General features: G+C 33.4%; 1 protein-coding gene across 4 annotated transcripts in view; it reads right to left on the reverse strand.

Annotated features, from left to right (window-relative positions):
- Positions 1 to 23253, reverse strand: part of MDGA2 (MAM domain containing glycosylphosphatidylinositol anchor 2) — a 790763-nt gene that overhangs the window by 183825 nt on the left and 583685 nt on the right. For 3 of the 4 annotated variants that reach the window (XR_002137734.2, XM_074328195.1, XM_019736030.2), the window contains exon 7: positions 16124 to 16453. The exons of the other annotated variant lie outside the window; for it this stretch is intronic. Coding sequence is in view for 2 of the 3 variants with exons in the window: in XM_074328195.1 (XP_074184296.1) it covers positions 16124 to 16453 (330 nt within the window). In the remaining variant the exon portion in view is untranslated. The remainder of the gene's footprint in view (positions 1 to 16123; positions 16454 to 23253) is intronic. 4 annotated transcript variants of the gene reach the window in all.

The following is a 23253-nucleotide window of genomic DNA, read 5'->3' on the forward strand; positions in this document are numbered from 1 at the left end:
AAAAAAAAGAACAATAACAAAAAGAACAAAAAAAAAAAAAAAAAAAGAAAAGGAAAGAAGCCAGATAGTTCTGCGTGCTAGTGTCTCAAATTACATTCCTAGCTTAGCAAGCTAGGAATCTGGCAATAGGTAAAAATGCTTAAAATTGGGGGCAAGAGAGATAAATTAGGCCATTCACTACCCTCAAATATTACACTATGCATCATGGAAACTGATAAATAGGGAGGCTTCTTAGTAACTGGTTAATTGCTTATAATTATTGTTTAAATCCGGGACCTTTTTTAATACACATGGAGAGTTTGGAATGGTTGTAATTATACAAGATTATAAATTTGAAATGGGCCCAGGGTCCAATCCCTGGTTATCTTATGTTTTCTCATCAGCAAATAAGGCTAATGAAAAGGAGAATTTAAAGATGGAATGGTATAATGCACATTAGAACGTTCTGTAAGCTGTAAAGTACTTTGAAATGTGTAATATATATTTGTAAAGACCTAGGCTCAGGTCCAGCAGCCTAGATTCAGATCCTAGCTCCACTCCACTACTGACCGCATGACCTTAGGAAAGTTATCTAACCTGTATCTGTCAGTTTACTCTAAGTGAGCATAATCGTAACTACTTTAGATTTTTTAGGATTAAAGAGTCTAGTATACATAAAATCTTGAGCACAAGGTCTAGCATGTAGTAAACACAATATATGTTAATGTTTTCTCATCAATGCTTTTTATTAGTATGATATCAATGATTGTATTTTATTGTTATTCATATATTTCTATATTAAGGGCAAAGATCTTGTTTCATTCATACTTATGATGTCTCAGGTACTGAATATAGATACACATAAGGTCAAAGAAATATTTTATAGGTAATATATGTGTAGGTTATTAATATACAGAGGTTGCCAAAAAATGTATACACATTTTAAGAAAGAAAAACAGTATTAAAATTGTAATACTCAATATATACTGATAACAAAAGATGAATACAAGTCACATTTGACTTCTGCAATTACAAGAGGTGCTCAAAGTGGTTACCATCAGTGGTTACCAGATACTTCTGATTACGGCAAACTACTGCTTGAGCAACATTGACCAAAGTGTCCACTTGTATACATTTTTTTGGCACCCCTGTATATAAATAAATTTCATTGCCATTGTCAGTTGTCTTGGAGACATGTATGCATTTCAGATGAGGAAACTATTTGAAGAAGATAATATTTTGGAAAGGACAGGAATGAACCTTTTAAATCTGAATAGTCAGAGACATCCCCCAATGCCATCGAAGGAAAGAGGTTGTAGATTTCTGCTTTTAGACCTAATAATTTAATTGGTGTGTTTGGATATTATCATAAAATGCCACATAATACAGATATCCCAGCTGTCATTCTAGTTCTTTGAGGTCGTAAGGTTTGTACATTCCTAAATATAGCCGTCCCTCCCTTATGAGGAGGACAAAATGTCAGTGCTGTCCATTTTCACAAAGGTCAGGGAATTGCCATGAAAACCAGGGACTGGTAAGTTAAAAGAAAGGAGCTGTCTGATCATGATAATTATGTGATCGCTTTCAAGCAGATGAAGGAATTCTAAATTAAAAAGAGGATAAAGTATAAATTATATATCCAATGCATTTTATGAAAGTATAGCCAAAGAAAAATGCTTTAAAGAAATCCACAATTTATTTTACTTTCTAGAGCAACTGTGGTCACAGTGGTAAACCTTCAATGCAGAATAGCTAGAAAAATCAATTTACTTCTATAATAAAAAGGCCGTTTGTCTCCTGGTAGAATCCATGTGACATTGTTAGGCTTCTTATAAATGATCACACTGGACAATGCGTGTGGTTTACAAATTCCCTAATTACACCTTTTATTGTGTATCGCTGAATGTGCCTTGTCCTGTGGAAACAGACACTACCGCCATTTTAATAAACATTTTGACATAAAATGAAGCTGGCTCTTTCAAGCTTTGTCAAGAGCAAAATGAAACAACCAGTGAACACAATGTTCCATCAACAGATCAGGGGCACATGTTCTTTAGAGCAAATGAGGTTTAATTAACAGATCCGTTAGCAGATAACTGGTCAATTAAAAAATAGGAGGAAGGTTTTCTTCTAACACATGAAGACTTTATTAACAAATATTCTACCAATGCATGAGTGCATTTTATGATCCATTCTGTCAGTCTGTAGAAGTATAGAATGCTACAATAAAAATATGGGCCTAATTTTAAAACCGCATAAAAACTCATAATGTCATTGATCGGAATGTCACATAACTCATTCTGAGCTAATATGTGACTGTGAATAGAGTTTAGTACCACTTTATTAATATGGCTTTACATTGCATTTTATTCCTAAGCAAGAATATTTCCGTTTAAATGTCAACTAAATATATTTTGTTTACAAGTATAATTTAGACAGACTTGGTAAAAGTGAACTACTTATGTTTCATTTATAGTGGACTGTAATTCATACTAAATGCATTTTAGATGCAGACATTTGAACTGCTTGTCATTTTATCATTTCTATTTCCCATATTTAAATTACCACTATATTTCATATTGTGCATTAAACCTTTTTTTTTAAGTGCAATGATATGCTTCTCATTTCACATCTTTTTTAATCTAGTCATTTTTTACTGATAGGACATTCCTAAAATTTGGGCAATGCTGATTTATTTACCTGTAACGGACTCGAGAAGAGTACGATGTACTTCATTCTTCCCTTCCCTGGCAAATCATTGTCATGTCCCCTTTTCTAAAACTTTAAGTTCTGATCCTAAGCTGCCTCTTAGGCTGACTTTCCTCCAATAGGACTTCCCAGGTCCAATTCCTTAGTTAAAGAGGTCAGAAGGCAGACGCAATATGATTTGAGGTTTCTGAGATAGATTCACGCGTCAAAATTACATTTCTCACAGTCTATCTCTGGAGCCTGAAATTTCATTACTTGTGTTCATCCCAAAGGAGAGGCTGTGTTTTCTATAAAGAACCTGGGTTCTGCAGCCAGAATTGACCTATGGTCAACACTTTACTTCACTATTTAGAAACTGTGAGGCCTAGTAAAGCGACTTATGATTTTCAAAGCTCAAGTTTTTCATCTGTAGAATGGGTATAATCACAAAAGTATATACTTCAGATGGTATTCTGAGGATTCAAAAAAGAACTCATTGTAAAAGTGTTTAATCCAGCAACTAGAATGCAATAAACAACCCCAAATATCTTAGATTATTATTATTATTTTTTTAATTATTATTATTACTTTTTTGTAAAACGGAATTCAATGTGATATGTTCTGTAATTTACTTGGAAATGCTTCAGCATATGGTAATGTGTTGTTTCTTAAATTGGATTTGGTTATATATGTGGGCTCACTATTTAAGCTGCATGCTTAGAATGTATGCATTTTTCTATGTTTTTGTTATGCTGCTATAAAAGTTTTTATAAATAAATGTACTTCACCATAGACAATGTGATGTACATTTTTGTGCTGTAAGTTTTAATGTATATTCTAGCGTTACTGTCAATATTTACATTATGCAACTCAGGAGTACACACCGCAAATGTAGTTAGGTAGCATATTAAAGACCCAAACCTTGGGTTCACTCTGCTCAGGAAGCTAGGGCAAGACAAGTATCATGTTTAGCTGCACTAGAGGATTTTTAACTTAGCATAACATTAAAAGTGGTCTTCTTTAATTAAATGAATATTGTTCAAGCTATGTGCCTAGGGTTAGAAAAGGGTAAGACTTTGCCCCACTTTCCTGAGACTGGCAAACAGGATCTAGCATCCTAAAAGTTTTTGAAGTGTTGTTCTTGGACTAAGGGACAATGCTGTGCCTGCCTTCGAAAGAGAACACAGTCACATGATTCAACTAGAATGTTACCTGAATCCCTTTTAAAGTAATTTAACACCTACCTTTAGTGATTCTTTCATGGAAGACCCTTGTCAAAGGGTGTAACTAAATATCAGAATCACCTGAGATAGTAAAGGGAACTACCCATTTAGTGTAAGATAATATAACATTTTACAGCATGCTGCAAACTCTTAAATTGGATTTGCAATCTGAGATTCTAAGCTTAGGTCAGAGTGTAGCTATAGAAAGTGAACAAGTAACAAAGCTTTTGGGCTCCATTTCTCTCTCTGTAAAACGAAAGGTACTAAGTAATCTATAAATGTCCTCAATATTTAAAAACTATGTCAATAATTGTGACATTTAGAAATCTTTTAAAAATTTTTTACAAAATATAAATGTGGGGACCTGCCCCAATAATCTTTCATTTTAAAAAATAGATATTCAGATTCATAAATTTTCCAAAATAAACATTGCCACCAAAATCCCAAATACAATGATTTTCTAAATTTATTTAATCTCTTTCTTAACCTCATTGAGATCCCACAATGAAGGATAAAAAATTAAGACTCTGAAAATTAATGAGGCTCTTTTAAAATTAAGATGTATTCATTTGTAAACAGATTGGGGGTGGGGGTTTGCAATAATGGTAGTTCTCAATTACATTTTGGAGCTTTTGAAAGAAATAGCTTTGATTTAAGACATTCCAAATTGTAAGATGCAACCTAAATATTACAAACAAATTAAATCCCTATAAGAATTGTTCAATTTAATGCCAGGAAATCCAGGACTCCAGACCTTTGGCTAGCACATAGAACAAAATGGTATTTAAACTGTCAGTCTATGGGCCCAGTCTCCATGGATACTTCTATTCATTTTTCTGTTTCTCAATTAATAATGATAGATTGGTAGTGTCATCTCTGAACACAAAAATCTGAAGTGTTTAATTACATAAGTACCGTGTTTCCCGAAAATAAGACCTAGCCGGATAATCAGCTCTAACGCATTTTTTGGAGCAAAAATTAATGTAAGACTTTGTCTTATTTTACTATAATATAAGACCAGGTCTTATATAATATAATTATATAAGGCCGGGCCTAATATAATATGATATAATACCGGGTCTTATATTAATTTTTGCTCCAAAAAATACATTAGAGCTGATTGTCCAGCTAGGTCTTATTTTCAGGGAAACATAGTAGTAAGTATAATAGCACTTCCCACACTTCTATCTTTTCCTCTAGTCAAAAAATCCAGAGTAAATTCTGATATTATGGCTTTAAACAATATATCCTAATTTATAATCCATTCTTAACTCTAAATTTGATGGAGACATGTATCCTTCATCAGTGAATGAATACATTTGTCACAAGTCTTTCTTTGACTCTAAACTATTGCTGGTTATTACAATTTTAAATGCAAATTATGGAACTAACTAATGGTATTCATTCCTCATTAGGTTAGAGGAAGCTATACTCAGTCATTTAAAATTCAAATAGTTCCTATATCCCCATTGCTTGCATTTATAAAAAGATGAAGGGTAGAGGAAGCACAAATTGGGTATTCTTTCCTATTTCTCCTTGACCTGTTCTTATCTTAATGTGATCTAGGAATTTCAAAAAGTGTTTAACTGTGCCAGGTGAAAGATATCCTTAACACATGACCCAGAAATTAGATAATATCTAATTAACTGCTGTTAAACTACAATTGCTAAGGTAGGACCTTTGTTGTAATATTTTGGGGAAAAGTTGGGAATTTGAAGATGATAATTGGAGGAAAATTGTAAATCTGATGCTATTTCTATAATTATAGATTCAATTTTATGTGAGAAAATTCTAATATGTAAACATGATTAGTATTTATTGTATTAGTATATAAAATAGAGAATTAATTTAATGTAGCCAATGTTTGCATTTTTGCTTTCCCAAAAAATAAGTGGTAAAAATATTAACATCATGTATGCTTCTCAAAACAACTTATTACTGACTGAGAAGGCAAACTGAAAACGGTTCAAATATTCCCTCTTACTCCTTTAAATCTCATTGAAAAGAGATTACAGTAATTGTTATTTTTGATGAATCTCACTCTCTCATTTTCTCTTTTATTCTCTCTCTCCTTTTCACCCCCGCACCCCCACCCCTGCAGTTGACAATGCTTTCACTTGAAGGAAAACAGAATTTCACTTCTATTATCAAAAGCTATGCATCGATACTAAACTATCTGGGACAAATATATATCTTTCACAGGCTGATGAAGAGGTATTGAAGGCCCTAAAGACTGTAAATACAGGAAGTTTTCTATTGGATATCCTCCTGTCACACACAAATCAAGGATCTCTTTTTTCTTGATTCCATTGACAACTCTTTTTTTCATTTTTTTCATGGTATCTGTTTTTTTTTTCCCACCGTCTCCTTGGATATTTTTCTTTGCTTCATATTCTCTTCTGGAATAAGCTCATTCGCATGTAATTAATCAATCGCTTGTGAAGTCCATGTTTCACTTTTGACCTTTCTCCTAGTCATTAAACCCAATTTTCTCATTGGTCACCCAAAACAAAAGGGTGTTTTACAAGCCCTCAACTACAACTAATCTCAAATCAGTATTTCCTCTCATTCCTCTTCCACAACTTCAAATCTCTCACTCAGAATGTGGCATTACCATATTCTAAACAACCTAGGTATTATAACATTTTGGAATGAGAAAAGCACAGCATACTTTGAAAGAGATTGAAGAACTCATCTAAGCAAATGGTTTTCAACTATGTGTTTTTAACACTGTATGCACACACATATGTGTGTGTATTCAAGTCAGCATATGTCGTTCAAATATAATCTTGCAAAGAAGTCCTATATATAAGAGAGATATGTGTTTAGCTCTGATTGAAGTTGGAAGAGGGGCAAGGGGGTAAAATTCTCAACTTGTTTATTTACTTTCCTCCAGCAGTTCAGTGGTCCTTAAGAATATTAAAAAAAAAAAAAAAAAAAAAAAAAAAGTCCCTAGTTATCATTGAAATAACATTTGGAAACCGGTTGCCTGGCTGATCCCTTTATTCCATGAATGAAAAGTTTTGAAGTGTAGACAGACCCAAGGTCATAAAACTATTTGTGGTAAACTTGGGAGTGTAGTGAACTCCAGGGCTCCACCCCACAAAGGTGCCTGACATCAGTGAGGCACTCTCTTAAAATGACTCAAGAGCATAGGTCACTGACTTAGTTGGCCCTTAATCGCAGAGGTTGTGAGTTCTCGGCATCTCATCTGATGCCTATCAATCTCTTCAGCTAAATGCATAGTTTCCCTCCCCAAACACACACTCTAACCTGTAGACTTTTTTTTTTTTTGCTTATTTTATTTTCCCCCCCATTCTATTTCCTCAAACTCTTCCTTAAAAACGTTCCAGAGCTGTAGTGGAGAGGCAAGGAATCTAAGAAGCAAAGAGGTCAGCTAACTTCTCAGATGAAGTTCATGAGTGAGTCTCATGCTTTTCCTATTAGCTAAGCGCTCTGTGTCTTTTCCTCTCTCACCTGACATATCCATAAAGCATTGCTTATTCCCACTGCTGTAGTTCCTAATAAAATGTTTCTGCCTTGTCTCTCACATTATCTCTAAATGACTCACTGAACACCGACTCACATCGCAAACAAAGGTGGTCTATACTGTTGGCGAAAGAGAAGAAAAATTTTCTTTGCCTAGTTGATTGATTATGAAGTCTCCAGAATGTCTTCTGAAACTCTTTTTCATTTCTCCACCATTCTTCCTCTGATTTTCTCTTTTTGGAACTCTGCAGATCCATCCCATGAAAAGGCCCCCCAAAACACCAATCTGATCATACTGCTCCCTTGATAACATTCTTTGGTCATTCTTCATTATGTTAGTGAGATGTAACTACATTCACTTTTTTTTTTTTTTTCCTAAAATCTAGTGCCACATAATTCTCAATCTTAATCCAGCTCAGATGCTACCTGCCCTATGGAACTCTTGTTGACCAGATTCAATAATTCCATCCTGTACGCTTCAATATCACTCTGAGTTTATAAAGCAAATACTAGACTTTATCTGTTACTAAAGTTTTTCAAGTGTATTCTAACTGGATATAAAATCCATTATGAATTACATCCTATACTTTTTCACTTCTTCCTATATCCTCTTTCATGTAGTGGCTGTTGAATAAATACTTTTTGAATTGAGTGTGCACTATATTTCATGAATAAATCCCAGGACTATGGGTAACAGTTATACTAATTTCTCTTTGTTAGATAAGAACACTTGGTATTATTCTTACTTCATTGTCAGCTAACATTGCCTCTCAATTTTACGTTTCCATGCTTCAATCTTCCTCCACTAAGGACAATTTCTTTAGGACTGAGAGCTTGTGAAATAAAGATGAGGTATACCAAATGAAAGGGAAAAAACATCAATGATGTAAGCTGTAAATACTGTGTTTATTTCTCGTGTTGGATTTCCTATTTTCATTCAGAAAACTTCCGAGGTCTCAGGAGGTCTTTGCAAACTGCTCCTAGCTGATCCATCATAACTTTACTTTGTGTAATGTTAGCAATTTCTCTCTTAGGTCATTTGCACATTCTTATATGGCACTTGGTAAGTCTTCTGAAAGTATCTTTACCCTAAACATATTCGAGCATGGATTTCTGACTATCTGAATGGCCGATATCAAAGGCAGGAGAGAACTGAACATAAGCTCTAAACCCCACAATCTCCATCAATGTTCCCTAAGGCTAAGTGATAACAATAATAATAACACCAATAATAACATTGGATGTGGACAACTGACATTTTCTCAAACTTCCTCAGTGTGAGTATAAACACCTTAAGAAAACAGCTATTTTTCTTTTATTATTTAACCTGAATAAAAACCACATGACTTATTCAAACACATATTCTGGACAAGTCCGCTCTCCATGCCCAACATTTCCAGATTATTGCATTTACAGGTGTCCTTTGTAGAAAACCTCCATCAGCCAATGAATAATGCAAGACTAACATGCATGAGCAGAAGAAATCATTACAAATTATTCAATAATTTTTAAAATAAAAACATTTAAGGACTAAAACCTATTTTCAAATAGGCAATATTAAGCATAAACTATTGGTAAACTTTTATGTACTTAACTATGAATTTATATAACCGTGCCTACCACAAATGCTAAAGGTTAATACTATGCTTTACTGAAAGCACAAATGAAAGGAATTGGGTATTTCTACAAGTATGCAAAGCCCAATATTTCCTAAGGGATGTATTGTGTACATGGTTAATAAAAACAGTACAAGTATTTCGCAGTTCACTGTCTCTCTGGGAAATTTACTAAGCACAATAGCAATTTAAGGCTCTAAGTACCATAGTAAAGATATCTACTAGCCACGTTTGGTTCAGGTCTCAATGCTGTAAGAGGAAAGCCTATGTAAAGAAAGTGGGAAAAGCTGTACAAGTTATAATTCACTATTTTTTTTCACAGTGACAGTCTCCCTACTGACACACTGCGAAAAACAGTATGCTTCTTCCTGGCCCACATCTAGGACAAATAAGAACAAGAATAAGAACAAGAATCAACTGAGAGAGAAGTTTCAACACTTAGAGTAAATTCAATCTCTCTGGACTAGTTCTGCCTGAAGCCAGTATAAAAAGTAGCCCATCAGCTATTCAGAAAAGAAGAAAATAACTCCATAATCGGGAGACTCTAAAGTTCAGAATATATCTCATTTTTAAGTTGTGTTTTTTTCATTGTCTCCTCAGCCGTTCAATTTAAATGTAGATATACAAACAGATATAAAAGATAGATGAAAGAGGTCACAAACGGAATAGAGATAACAACAGAAAATCTTATATGTTAGGAATGAGACTTTAGCAATTGCAAAGTAATCTCAAGAATCCTTGCAGCTTAATTCTAGAACTTAGATCACCCTCGCAGACAATGATCAGTTTAACAAGGGACCCAATAAAAATACATACATAAGTGAGGAATAAGAAAAACTGAGATTTTTGCCTCTATCTATAGAAAATATATTGTTTGTATAGACAACAGTTATGTGTGGGTTTACCTTAAATTCCTAGTTTAGTCCATAGAGTTCAGAATTGTTTACTTTATTTCTTAGTAGGGTTTCAAAAGTCTGCGTTAGAGATCAGCACACTATGGCCTGTAGGAAAAATACGGCCCATCACCTGTTTTCATAATTGAAGTTTTATTGGACACAGCCAGGCCCATTCATTTTATTGTCTGTGGCAGCTTTCCTACTATAATAGCCAAGTGAGAATAGTTGTGACAGTACCACATTGCCTGCAAAGCCAAAAATATTTGCTATTTGGCCCTTTTACAGAAAATGATGGCTGACACTTGTTTTCCATCATTAATTTGGAGATCATGGATTCAAACTCACAATTCTGGAGTCAAGGAATAAAATTAATTTTCTTATGTGCAGTAACTCAAGAACCAATCACATAACTTTTTATTGCATGTAAGCTTCCTCTGTTCAAAGTATTGCCAGGGCTTACATGTTAGTCTTATTTATGACTTCCTCTTACATGAAACAACAGATCATTCACTATAGTGATTCTATAGACTTCACTTTTAATCAGCAAAATTTCATGAGTTACTATTCTTTGTTAACTAGAAAAGGTCAAAGAAGTACATCCAATGAAGAGGGCATTATCACTTTCCTTTTGCCCTCCTGCTCATGAACAATTCTTAGTGGTCGTGTGCCACAGCCATACATTAGCAAGAACTTTTATTTCACAGGTGTGAATACTTGTACAGACATTTGTTAACTAACATGATTATAGTAACCAGTCAGGTAGTCTATCAGCAGCAAAGCTAAAATTTCAAAGTAATTTTCTCAATTGGTCACCTCTGTGCACCTGTGCATAGCTTATGTTGATGCTTCTGGTTTGATCCGCTAATTCTTGCTCGATTTTCTGATATAAAAAATGCCCATGTACTCTAACAAGGGAGGAAAAATCATTAAATCGGTATCAAGTCTGCTTATATTTGTCCAGATGACTCATCACAGAAATTCCACAGATCACATCTCACTGTTTACATTTTCTAGACATGATGCAGAGACTTCTGAGTTTACTGTAACCCTACAAGTTTGTGAGGTCACAGAAAGGAATACACCTAAGCTAACAAGCACCCAAAGACTTGACGGTGGAGCAACACTGGAGGCAGCAGTGGGATATTTTTCAACAAGCATCGAAAATTTAAAAAGTTTATAATAGTTCTATTTATGTAAATGAATAACAACCAAGTGACAATATTTTAAGGGTTGGTATTAACTGTAGCCAAAATTTTAGGCTGAAATTCATATGCATTGTTTTTCAGCAAGTATGTAAAGAATTTTCCTTTTACAAAATTGAATTGTAACAATTAAAATTCCCGCATATTTAATTTTTAATTGATAAATTCACTACAAAGTGTTTTTTAAGTGACCTGCAGTCTAGCCAGATAAAGTATAGTAATGATAATGATACAATTGAAATAGACCACTATAACTTGCCTATGTTAATATTAATTAATAATAATCCTACAGGAAAAGCAAGAAATAAAGAATCAATAATATTTCTGGGGCTTTCTTCATCCTGTATATTTTGTGAAATGCACCCTCCCTCCACTGTCACAGTGCTACTTTCAACAAGTTTTCACTCAAATGTCATTTATCAGTGAAACTTTCCTGTGCCCATATTGCCAGAAGCATTCACAATTCCTACAGAAGTCTAACGACATGTTAAGAACAGCTTCCATACCACTACATATTGTTTCTAATTTCTAAGTCATCTGACATTAAGTAATTTGACAACTTAGATCATAAGCTCCTTTAGGGCAGGCCCATTTGTCTATCACCATATGACATAGAGCCAGATACCAATCAGTAACTGTGGGGATAGAACCAGGAGTGCAGTTTCCAGGCTCTGGGCTTCACGTGGAAAGGTGCTGGCTCAGGTAGTAAATGGCCATCAACTGTGATTGGATGGCCATCAGCTGTGGCTAGTTGGCCGTCAGCTGTAACCAATGAGCCACTGTCCACTAATATAACTGCTGTGGTTATGCTAACAGAACATGGAGGCTAGCAAGAAGATGGTGGCTGAGCTAGCAAGCACGGATTGCAGTTAGCAAGGCAGATTGCAGCTAGCAAGTGAGGTTGGTTGGCAGAGCGAAGTGGACGGCAGGTTGTGGATAGTGTGGCTCCTGCTTCCTGTGTCTCCAACCCAGCTGCCAGCGAGATTATAGTGGTATGACTCTAGTATCTATGGCTCCGTGGGTGTTCCTTTTTGGCCTCACCATGTCCTGCATTCTTATGTGGGGAGCGGGAGCTGAGACACCGCCTGACACCAGCATGACAGTAATGCAGTAAAAGAATCTACAAGGCAGATAAATTTTAAATTGACAAGACAACAAATGCTCATAATAAAACAATTTGGATGTTTATAGAATTGGGAGGAAAAAAGTTTCTAATGTTGAATTAATGTGAAAGTAGGACTAAATCTATCATCATCTATAGCATAGTTTCTATTATTCAATCAAATGCATGAGGCAAACTCCAAAATTCATATAGCCTATCTCTTCAAAGTTTTTTTTTTCTAAAATTAAATCACTGACTTTTTAAAAAACTAATAATTATGTAAACTCTGATTTATCTTCCTGATATATTTTATATTTCAATTTAAAGTCCTCAAAAATATGTCTAGAGATGTGACTGTCATTTAAAAAATGGTTTTATAGATGATGTAGTACAGATTTATACACTTGAAATCTATGTAATTTTACTAAGTATTGTCACCCCAATAAATTTTAATTAAAAAAATGCTGAGGGATATAAATGATAAACGTCTAAGTTTTTTGTGCACCTGAAACTAATAAAAAAAATTACAGTAGATATATATGAAAATTAAGAATAGAATTGTTTGTAATATCAAATTATTTACCAATAAAATTATCTTTTATTCTCCAAAAAAAAAAAAAATGCTACAATTCCTTTATAATGCAAAAAACAAGTACCTAAATATAAACAAATAAAAATTTCAATTAAAAAATTAACCAAAAATGTGGTTTTCAAACTGTATTAGGCAAAAGTGCCTTTTGGTATCTCAACCTCATTTTAATAAGTTTCATATATGTCTTTTAAAACACAGTAATAATTAAGAATCAATGTAAGATTTTGTATGAAAAACAAAAGGTTCACAAAAAAATGTTAGTGTTTACAATGGCACCCTAAAATAGCCTGCATTTAACAGAAAGAAAATGTGTAACCTATAAGAAAATCTCTGACCACTTGGTCGATTCTAACTTCCCTAAGATAGTAATACTATAACCAGCAAGACCCAAAATTTAAGAGTTCACCACATATTTACTTGTGTCTTAACAGTAGTGTCCTTTTTGACTTCACTCACCCAATTTATGGGAATTTCCTATGAATCCTATCTGGTTCATAGATTTAATTTAGTCCAATATTTTTCTCCACGCTATAGCTTGTTCATTCTCATTGTTCAAACTCTATGCCCAGGAGTATCTCTGTACTTCATATCCAAGCACTACTTTAAGTGTAGTCTTCTACTGTGTGGTGATAAAAATAATTTTTAGTGATAGCAATTAAATCAGGCAATCTCAGACCTACAGAGCTTTATACTGTACTTTAGTATTCCACTCTACTGTAAGCAAAATGGAACATCAAAGGCACTTTCAGCATGAAGATAGAATATGTGATCACCCTCAGTGACTCATCCTTTGGGTTAAAAGTCATCTTCTCCAGGCCTTCCTATCAAAATACAATTCCCTGCACAGGCCAACCCCCAGGGCTTGCCACCTGTGCAGCCACTCTAATGATGTTATGCTTGGTTGAATGCTTTCATGTTACCATAGTGAAATTCTTAGCAAGTTCTGAATGCAGGACATCCTTTTATATTTTCACTGGACACCACAAATTATGGAGCTAGTCCTGTTCCTGAGAGTGATAACATATTAAATCATAGTATAAATTGGTCTACTGAATAACTTCTTAAAGTCAGTAGGGAATTACAAGTGCAGGAAGAATACATCAAATGCCTATCTTGCAGAGGTAATAGAAGGAGGAAAGAAAACCTAAGAAAAAAAGCTATGTGCACAACTTAGCCCATCTCTTTATTTAATAATTCTTTATGGAATATGTTCTAAGTGCCATGTATTGTTCCAGACGCTGAGATTACAACAATGAACCATAAAGTCCCAGACTACATGGAGCTTTCACTCTAAGAGGGAGACAGACAACAATCAAGTCTGCCTGTGGTAGGGCTGGGGAGAGGGTGGGATGAGGTGGGGGGATGGGGTGTGTAGCAAAGGGTGTTTAAAGGAGGACTTAACATATCTACTTTATCTCCAGTATCATTACCTTTGGTAAGCAGACAAAATGATAACTTAAGAAACGTTAATTGCTATAAGTAAACTTCTATTACTGAGAGGCATTCCGTGAGTATTTTTTTGCTTTTCTGATTATCTTTTGGCATTTAACTTTTAAGATATTTGGAAATTTAATGAATCAATGTTGGTTATCTTCTCAATTTTGTCACTTACAACATAGAGTTTCAAATAGACAATATCACTAGTGTATTTAGACATGAATGTTAGGGCTTATTTCATGATTAATTACATAATGCTCCTTTCACTCTCCACTCTGTATTCCTTCTTATGTCTAAGTTTAACTGTATATTAACTGTGCTCCCATCAGACAAGCCTGCTTAGATAGGAGCATGAATTCTTTGGACCTGGGTTTGTGTCATTGGTTCTGAAAAAGAAACAAGCTAATAAAACCAGGCACACAACCAAACAAAGCAATGCTACAATTAAGTGTAGATCAATTCTGGAAAAGCGTCCCTCATAAATAAGGGCAAATGATCCTGGATCTTACAAAATAGTTCTTACTGTTATGGGAAATATCATATGTGGGATGTTACCCATCACACTGTTGTAGGCAATTGATATTTGTTGACTAAATAAATACACAAATAAATGACTGACTGAGCATATCGATAGCTTTCCATTAGATATCCTAAAATGAGTCCATCTCCTAGCACTAGGACCAATTTTGAAACATAGGTTAGATAAAAAATAGCTGTTTATCTAGAAAAGGATATCTGTCAAAAAATAGTTTTCATCACCCTAACTTTTACATTAATTGTTGCTGATAAAAATTGAATCTCCCTTAGGAATAATGAAGAATGCTGAAAAGTAAGCATGATTGGTCAGCCTGAAGTATGGACCTATATTCCATAAGGAGTAAAATCAATCTAGTGTGCACTGCAGTTTGGAATCCTGAGAAGACAAACTCATAGGTCAATCTGTTAACATACAAGAGTCAAAATGCTGACTGACTGAAAAGGAAAAGTGGAGTATTTAAATTTCCTCAAAACAGCGTACGTCTGCTAACTACATTTCTGTTCTGTTTTTTCCAACACATATAATTCACCCTAGGACTATATGAAAATCATACAATTCAACCTAGTAACAAGCTGGCAAATAAAGCTACTTTGGAGTTCTCCAGATGCATATTGATTACAGTTCATAGAATCACAAAGCTTTAAAACATCCTAAGAGTTAAGCTAATGTGTCTTCTCATACATAAACCCTATAATTTTCCTCATTTGTAGAGGTACACTTAATTGAGAGAAAATTGATAACAAATTTTCATTTTAACTCCACAAAAGGAATTTCACCGTAGTATATTTTTATATTTAACCATTCTCATTGTGGAGAGATTCTATCATAAGTACCTTCAAAAAATCACATCTGTTTACAACTTTAACATCTTTATCATTGGTTTTTGTTGGTGGGAAACAAAATATAAAATATCGTATACTTCAATACTTATATTATATGTCAATATTTTCATCTAAGGTCTAAGTTTCTATTGTTTAAAATTTACGAAAATTGTCTTAACTCTTTAGACATTTGCTGTTCAACTTTATTAATCGATATAATTTTAGGCTGCAAAGGTTCCTAGTTAATTAAAAAACACTCAAACTCGTACTATTTAACTTGGAAACCAACGTCTACCAGAGCCAATGCTATTAATTTTATTTGCACTATTTCTGTAAAACTTCATGTAAATCTAAATCGAACAGAAGTAGCACCGTCTCTTAAGGTGATATTTATTGGGCATTTAAGCGGTTAGCATTTGGTTTTAGGAAACTTTTTTAAAACCAGTGTTCTTGGGTTGACTAAAGACTATTTTGTCTACTCAATGTTAAGGAAATTATTCTCAATGTGAACACCTTTTGCATCATAAATATGCTGCTTACCTGTGCTGCTGGATATATTAACATCAATACTGATATCAGATATTCCTCCTCCCTTCAGAGATGCTACACATGTGTATGTCCCAAAATCCGTGAATTTTAAATCAATGATGTCCAAGTTTGTTGTTCCTGGGGAGACATCCGCATCGGTCTGTGTAATAACCATCCGCTCGGAACTTCTTAACGGACGACCATTTTTAAACCAACTAAATGTTAACTCCTCGGAAGGAACAGCTTCTACTTGGCAAGATATTTTCACCTCACGCCCAATCTGGATGTTGTCATCTTTGTGATAAGGATCTGGTGTGATCCAAAATCGTCCTTTTTTTAATGCTAAAACATAAAAATTCCATAAGTAGTTAGTGTTACTTTCATAACGTTAGGGATTCATTCACTCTAGGTAATCATCTCTGGGCTGAAATAAGTAAAACAAAATAAAACGTATATATGTTTCTTGGTTATTTCCAAGTGGTGTGCATATCAATAAACCTCATTTAGGTGATCTAGAAATAATATAAAGACCTAAGTCACTTAGAGATTCTAAACACTGATTTCCATCAGTAGGATAATATTTTCCGGTGATATAAAAAAACACTGCTCTAAGTCTAGGATACTTAAACATTGTTGCTATTGCATTTTGAACAAATGATATAAACTATTTATATAAAGTCATTAGTTATTAGAGTTAAAAATGATAATATATATCATTAAGCTCAATTCCTTTCTTACTTATATCATCCTTTAATTATGACACAACTTCCCAAACAATTCAAATATTGCATGAATGTCATATTAAAGAAAATTCTTGTAAGGTTGCATCTACATACTGACCCAAACTAGTTTGGTAAGAATTGAGTCAGTTCACATCATGAAACATTTCCAAATATTCAAATAACCTGAATTGATATATATATATATATATATATATATATATATATATATATATATATATATATATATATAATAATTATAATATATATTATATATAATTATTTGTCACAACTGCTCTACTCTGCCATACCAAGATGTCTCTAGTTGAAACTGTTTGCTGGGCTCTCTCACGCATGTGACCAAAAGAATCTTTAGGCAGATGGCTTGGAAAACACACTGTGTTTGTCAGAAATCCTGTGCTTTCTGGGGCTAAGGTCAGTGCTGTTCTCACCACCTGGGTGGGTAGTGTTGAGGCAGCTGGACGAGCAGCTATTGGCTCCCTAAAGGTATCAGTTCTGAACTTTGAATGGTATCATGTGACTCAATATGGAATTATGCACACACTCTTATGCACACACTTTTCTTTTCCAACATCCTACCCATTTCCCTCTCTCTTATCAACATCCCTATCTGATGATATGTAGCATGTGCAGTGAAATATAATTATCAGAAAGAAAACTGTTTATTAACTTTCACCATTAAACCTAAATGTATAACAACACTGGCAAAAGGATGTGAATTTAGCAAACCTGCAGATACTGGAGGCCTTCTAATTGTATTTTGGGTCTAACTTTTCCTGAAGTTAACCTGATTTTCCTCAGCTGGTCCTGTAAAGGCCGGGAAATACTATGGGAATCTGCAGAACTATGTAAGAATGTACTCGAGATCAATACATATTTAAAGTTAAAAAATTTTGGTTTTAATATTCTTTACTCTAGAGCCCCAAATATTTTATCTGCTTTCTTGTTTGCATCTCAGTGAAGAGAAATAAACAAACATCGAAACAACATTTCTATCTTTCTTTTTATTCCAGAAATACTTATAGAGCTCCTGTTCAGGACTGAACTCTAGGTAAGGCCCTTATTACAGGAGATGAAGAAAATAGATGGAACCCTGACCTTCATGTATTGCAAATTGTGTACTCATAGATTATGATCCAATCTATCAACTGAACACTTATGACATTTATGTCTAGAAAAATCACATACTGAATATATGTAAAATGTTTTATAAATTTGAGGAAGTCTGAATCTTAGAGGAAAGCCCTCCAACTTGTTGTGTAGAGGACGCACAAAGCTTCAATCTTAAGGAAAACACCAAAAGACAAATATTTAAATCACACTCTGAGATTTTTTTTTTGTGTTACACTTTTCCACAATAAAATGCAATTTATGAACCTTAGTTATTCCTAGCCATATCTTTATCACTACATGACTGTAGGATAAAATTAGGAGAAATTATAGCATTCTTTTACTGACGGTACTAAAATATGACTTTATATTATATCTAGAAATGGAATGTGCTGAAAATATCCATATCTGGTCACAATATTTGGTATATAATATTGTAAATATATGATTCAAATGTAATTGAAGTTCTATAGCACAAACAAAATCGTAAGATCATAGAATATACTTTTATTTTTTTTTAATAGATCTAAAAAATAGCATGTCAAGGAGCATTTATTTTTGTTACCACTATGATGTTTAAATGAGAGTTTTCTTTCATTTGGTAAGAATTTTCCTTATCCTGTTTCTACAGAGAAATGATAAACCTAAATGAAAAATTTAAACAAACAATTCACAATTTTGAAAACTTAAAAATATGTATATTAATTTATCAATAGCTTCATATGGAGGCATATTCAGAATAAATTTAATTCCAAATTTATGTATTGGTTGCCACAGACAAACAATAAAAATGCTGATGTTTCAGTCTGTGATTAACATTGATTTACTAGGCAGTTTTTGTTTTCTAGTTGTTTTTCACATAGTGACATATTAAAGTAATACTGACATTCAGAGAACAGCAAATTCATCAGACAAATTAGATTTAAATTATTAAACAATTCAAAAGCCTCTGATAAAAAACATGAAATTAATATCTACGTTATTTGTTAGGGACTGCTTTATTTATGGAAAATAACTTAAAATCGAAAGTAAAAAAAAGATATGAAAGAGTACAAATTTCATTATCAATCAGTAAATAAGATTAAGTATGATATATAATTATATTTTTTGATAGAAAGCAATAATCAAATGAGTGTCTAAGAATGAACTCGTTGCCACAAATACTTGCTGATCTCAGTATCTGACAATTTCACAATTTGGCCACAGTCAATCGTATTAGTCTTCTGAATGACAGATCCTTAAAAGGACAAGTGAGTCCTATAAGTGAGCTAAAGTTAGGGAATCTCTGAATAAGTGGCGTGGATCATTTGCATGAAAAGCCATCTCTTTCACTTTGTTTTATGTTACCCCATAATAAAACATCTGGTTTTGCATATAGAACAAATTTTCTAAGTAAAAAAAAAAAAAAAAAGTGTGTGTGTCTGTGTGTGTGTGTGTAGTCATCTATAGTAATTTATTTAATTTTCTAACTTACTTTGGCTGCTCAGAAATCTAAGAGCAGAGAGCTCTAAACTAGGCACAGTTACATTAAGAACTTGAGACATAATTCTAGTCTTTCATTTCTATGTAGTCCAATACAGGCCATCTAATTTTTATGGGTATAGTGCATCAATTATAAAACTAGGAGGTGATAGTATTAGGCTCCCTCTGAGACCCACTGTAAGAAATAGCTTATTAGCAGTAGTGTTGAGCTTTGAAAATATAAAGTGTTTAATATAGCTAATCAACTGGGAAGCAGGTTCCTTCATTTATAATTAAACACTCTCTTTTTCAGTGAACAATTTATAGTAGTTCATGCAATGTTAATTTAAAGACATTTCCTGCTACCAGTTAAGATTTCAAATGCTTAAAATCAATCTGTGATTAGTACCAGAGTATAACAGGGGTCCAATAGTACATAACAAGACTCTGTAGAACTAAAGAAATTCTACAGAAAAAGACAAGAGAAGTCCCTTTCCCCAGATGCAATTTCTTAGTCAGAATATTGAAAGTCCCTTAACGCCAGCCTGGGATAACATTAGATTTAACGTAATGTATCATAAATTGTGATGGATGAATCTCAGAAGGTACTTGTTTAGTCTGGCAATATATGTAAAGAATTAGCATCACACTGCGTCTCTGTTCTGGATAATCAGTTTAGAAAGCCTTGCGATATAACTCATAGCCCCATTTTTTCATATTGTGAGATTGAATGCAAACTCGGCCCACATTCATGTCAGACTGGTTACCCTTAAGGGAATTCTAAACTGCAGTCACTGAAGTCCTTCTCCGTTGAGATTTACAGAGGTGCTCTGTGAATAGAATGAAAGCTGTGCATAAAAGCAAGACCACTGCAAAGATCTGGGTAGGGCATACTGCTGACTTTACCCTAGAGATAAAAGTTGAATTTTGCCTGTGAAACTCTACAGTTCTGAAGAAAACTGCCATTATTTATAATTGGATTGTTTCTTCTGTTTACCCCCATCAGGGACCACCCGCATTGGAGAAATTTAGGCTTACGAATACACGCTTGATGCTGATAAAAACAAGGAGGAGGCTGTGAGATTGTATCTTGCCTGCAGCTATAGACTTAAAATTATAAAATGCAGTGATTGTGTGTGAAATGTTCCAAACAGATGCAACACACAGTGGTTCCATAATAAAATAAAATTTGTAGGTGGAACAAAAAAATTACATTAAATTCAATGACATTAACAAATGTTTTAAAGTTTAATGAGAGAGTATCTCTTTGGGGCTAAGGTATAACAGGTATCAACTTTTGAACCTCTGTTAAGAATCCATTTCAGAAAAAAGATGAGACACAGTGTAACCACTGACTTCCATTCCCAGTAGATAAGTTAGTTAAAAATCTCCAAATATGCCACTTCTTATAATCTCAATAAGATTCTGGTCAACATGAAATACTGGCAAAAAAAAACTGTTGCTGAGAGGAGTAGATCCAGAAATCATTAATAGTGCAATTAGATAAATAAAAAAATGTTTTTCTATTCATTTGTTCTCTGTTAAAGACACTAAAAATATTTGAGTGAAAGAAGAAGCACTGGCCAGTCCAACTGGATCCCAATTGAATAAGCAGGTGGAAATACATTACATCAGCAAACCAATTTAAGAGGTAGCAAAGAACATTATTATCATCTGCCTTATTATAATTAGATGCCTGTCTTTCTCCTCAAAAGGACTGTGAACACTCGGGGAGTGGGGCCATGCCTAACTCTTCCTTATAGTTCCCAAATCTGCAAACCCATTCTTTATTATAGTTGGTATTCAATAGTTTTGATCAAATTTAATTACATATGACATTTCAAAGCATTATCTTTGTAGATTCCAGTTGATCCCACTGAGTCTGGTATACCCATGTCAACTCTGTTTTTGTTCAGTAGTCTTATGTTCTGAGGTCCATGGGGGCAAATAGGATAGAGGGGGGAAAAAGAGATTTGATGTCCTCTAGGATTCAGCGGTTTTGTTGTAGTAGCAGAATAATACTTGATGAAGCATGGAAGAAGGAAGAAAACTGATATCTAAGCACAGTTATTTCACCTGAAATAGTATTTGCCATAACCTGTTTTTTTTTTTAAAAAAACAACAACAACAAAAAACGGTTAATATGGATCATGTTAAAAGAAAATAGCACAAAGAAAGTTTGGGAACTGACTTTATGCGTGAACATGTGCTTTTCTGCAGTCTTTTCAGAGCTTTCAACATGCTAACATGCATCCTGCAATATTCCTGGATGAGGTGATAGTATTTAACAAGAAACCTTTATTTGTGGGACAAATTTCAGAACTAATAGCCCACAGAATACATTAAAAGAATCTATCAACTGATTAGAATAACTGAAAAGCCTCTAAAGTTTGATTCTATTATTGATGTTTTAGGCATTTCCATCCATCATTTTGTGATTTAAGCATCACAAAATAATCAACAGAATAGAACTCTTTAGTGAAAATAAAATTAAGATTCAAAAACAAATAAGCAGGGGAAAGATTTTCATTTTTAAGTTAAATGCATATAATAATACATTGAAGTTATAAAACACATTTCAGAGCTATCTAATAAACCTATCTGCACTAGCGGTTGCATGTCTTCTTCCTTTCCCAACTAACCAGCATTTTTAAAAATTTAATTTATTGGTTTGTTATTATCTTGGAAATTTACATTTTGAAATATGCAAATAGCATCAAAAAGGAATGAATTGTATTTGCAATTATTGATATAAACTAGTAAGGCCATCTAGCTCAGTTGTTTGAGGACATATATTTATTTATATCTTCTGTTGTTATATAAAAACATTTAAAGTGTTATTATAATGAGTATTAAAGCTTCTAGATGATGGATAATAAGGAAGGTCTTTTTTTCTTATATACTATTTGGTATTATTGTACTAACTTCTCTTTATCTAACAATTCCAACTGCTAATCTACAGTCTGAATTAAAGCTTGTTAATAATTTAAGAACAACAACAAAAAATCATTATACCTATTTCCTAAAAGTGGTTTAAAATAGCACCCCTGATAATTTGAATGCAGAATTAAATGATGAAATAAAGTTGGGTTCTATTTAATTATGAAGTATTGAGGCTCTATTTATTTTGTGAATTTACTCAATGCTAATTACTACAATTAATCATTCAAATTGTTTAAGCAAAGTATGGTTGAATTTTAATTGTCTTTTAAATGTCCTTGCTCAATCAAATAACCACAGATAAGTATTTTGGATAGGAATTAAAGTAAGAAAGTATCTTTTAGATAGGCACAAATTATGCTTTTTATGTAAGCTTTTCCTTGAGAAGAGGGAAAAGAAGTGGACTAAAATAATAATATTATTATCATCATTATTATTTGTCTATTCTTATCATTTCAGCCTTTTCTTAAGCAAAGAGAAAATATATATTGCCCATACATTATTAGACTCTATATAACTCATGAATAAAAACAAGCATTTTCATAATGTGGCTACTACACAAATGGTATTTGACATAGCATAATGTCTTGGCCCCAGTTATTTAAAAAGGAGAATATTAATCAGTACAACTTACTGGCTTTATGATGTTAAAAATTAGTAGGTATTTTAAGCTCATGTTTTCTATTAAATATAACAATATCATTCACTATGAGAAATGAGAATGTGTCTAGGGTAAATTATATTTTTTTATTAGTTTTTAAAGACTTAAGACTAGAAATAGCTATAACATGAACTGCAGCTTAGAAAGGTCTATGCTAATTTTAGTTTTTTGAAGTCCTTTTAAAAATAGTACATCTTTGAGATTTCTGGTCAAGATGGTGGATTAGGAAA

The sequence above is a fragment of the Rhinolophus sinicus genome, linkage group LG03 (assembly GCF_036562045.2).
Source record: "Rhinolophus sinicus isolate RSC01 linkage group LG03, ASM3656204v1, whole genome shotgun sequence".
NCBI lineage: Eukaryota > Metazoa > Chordata > Mammalia > Chiroptera > Rhinolophidae > Rhinolophus > Rhinolophus sinicus.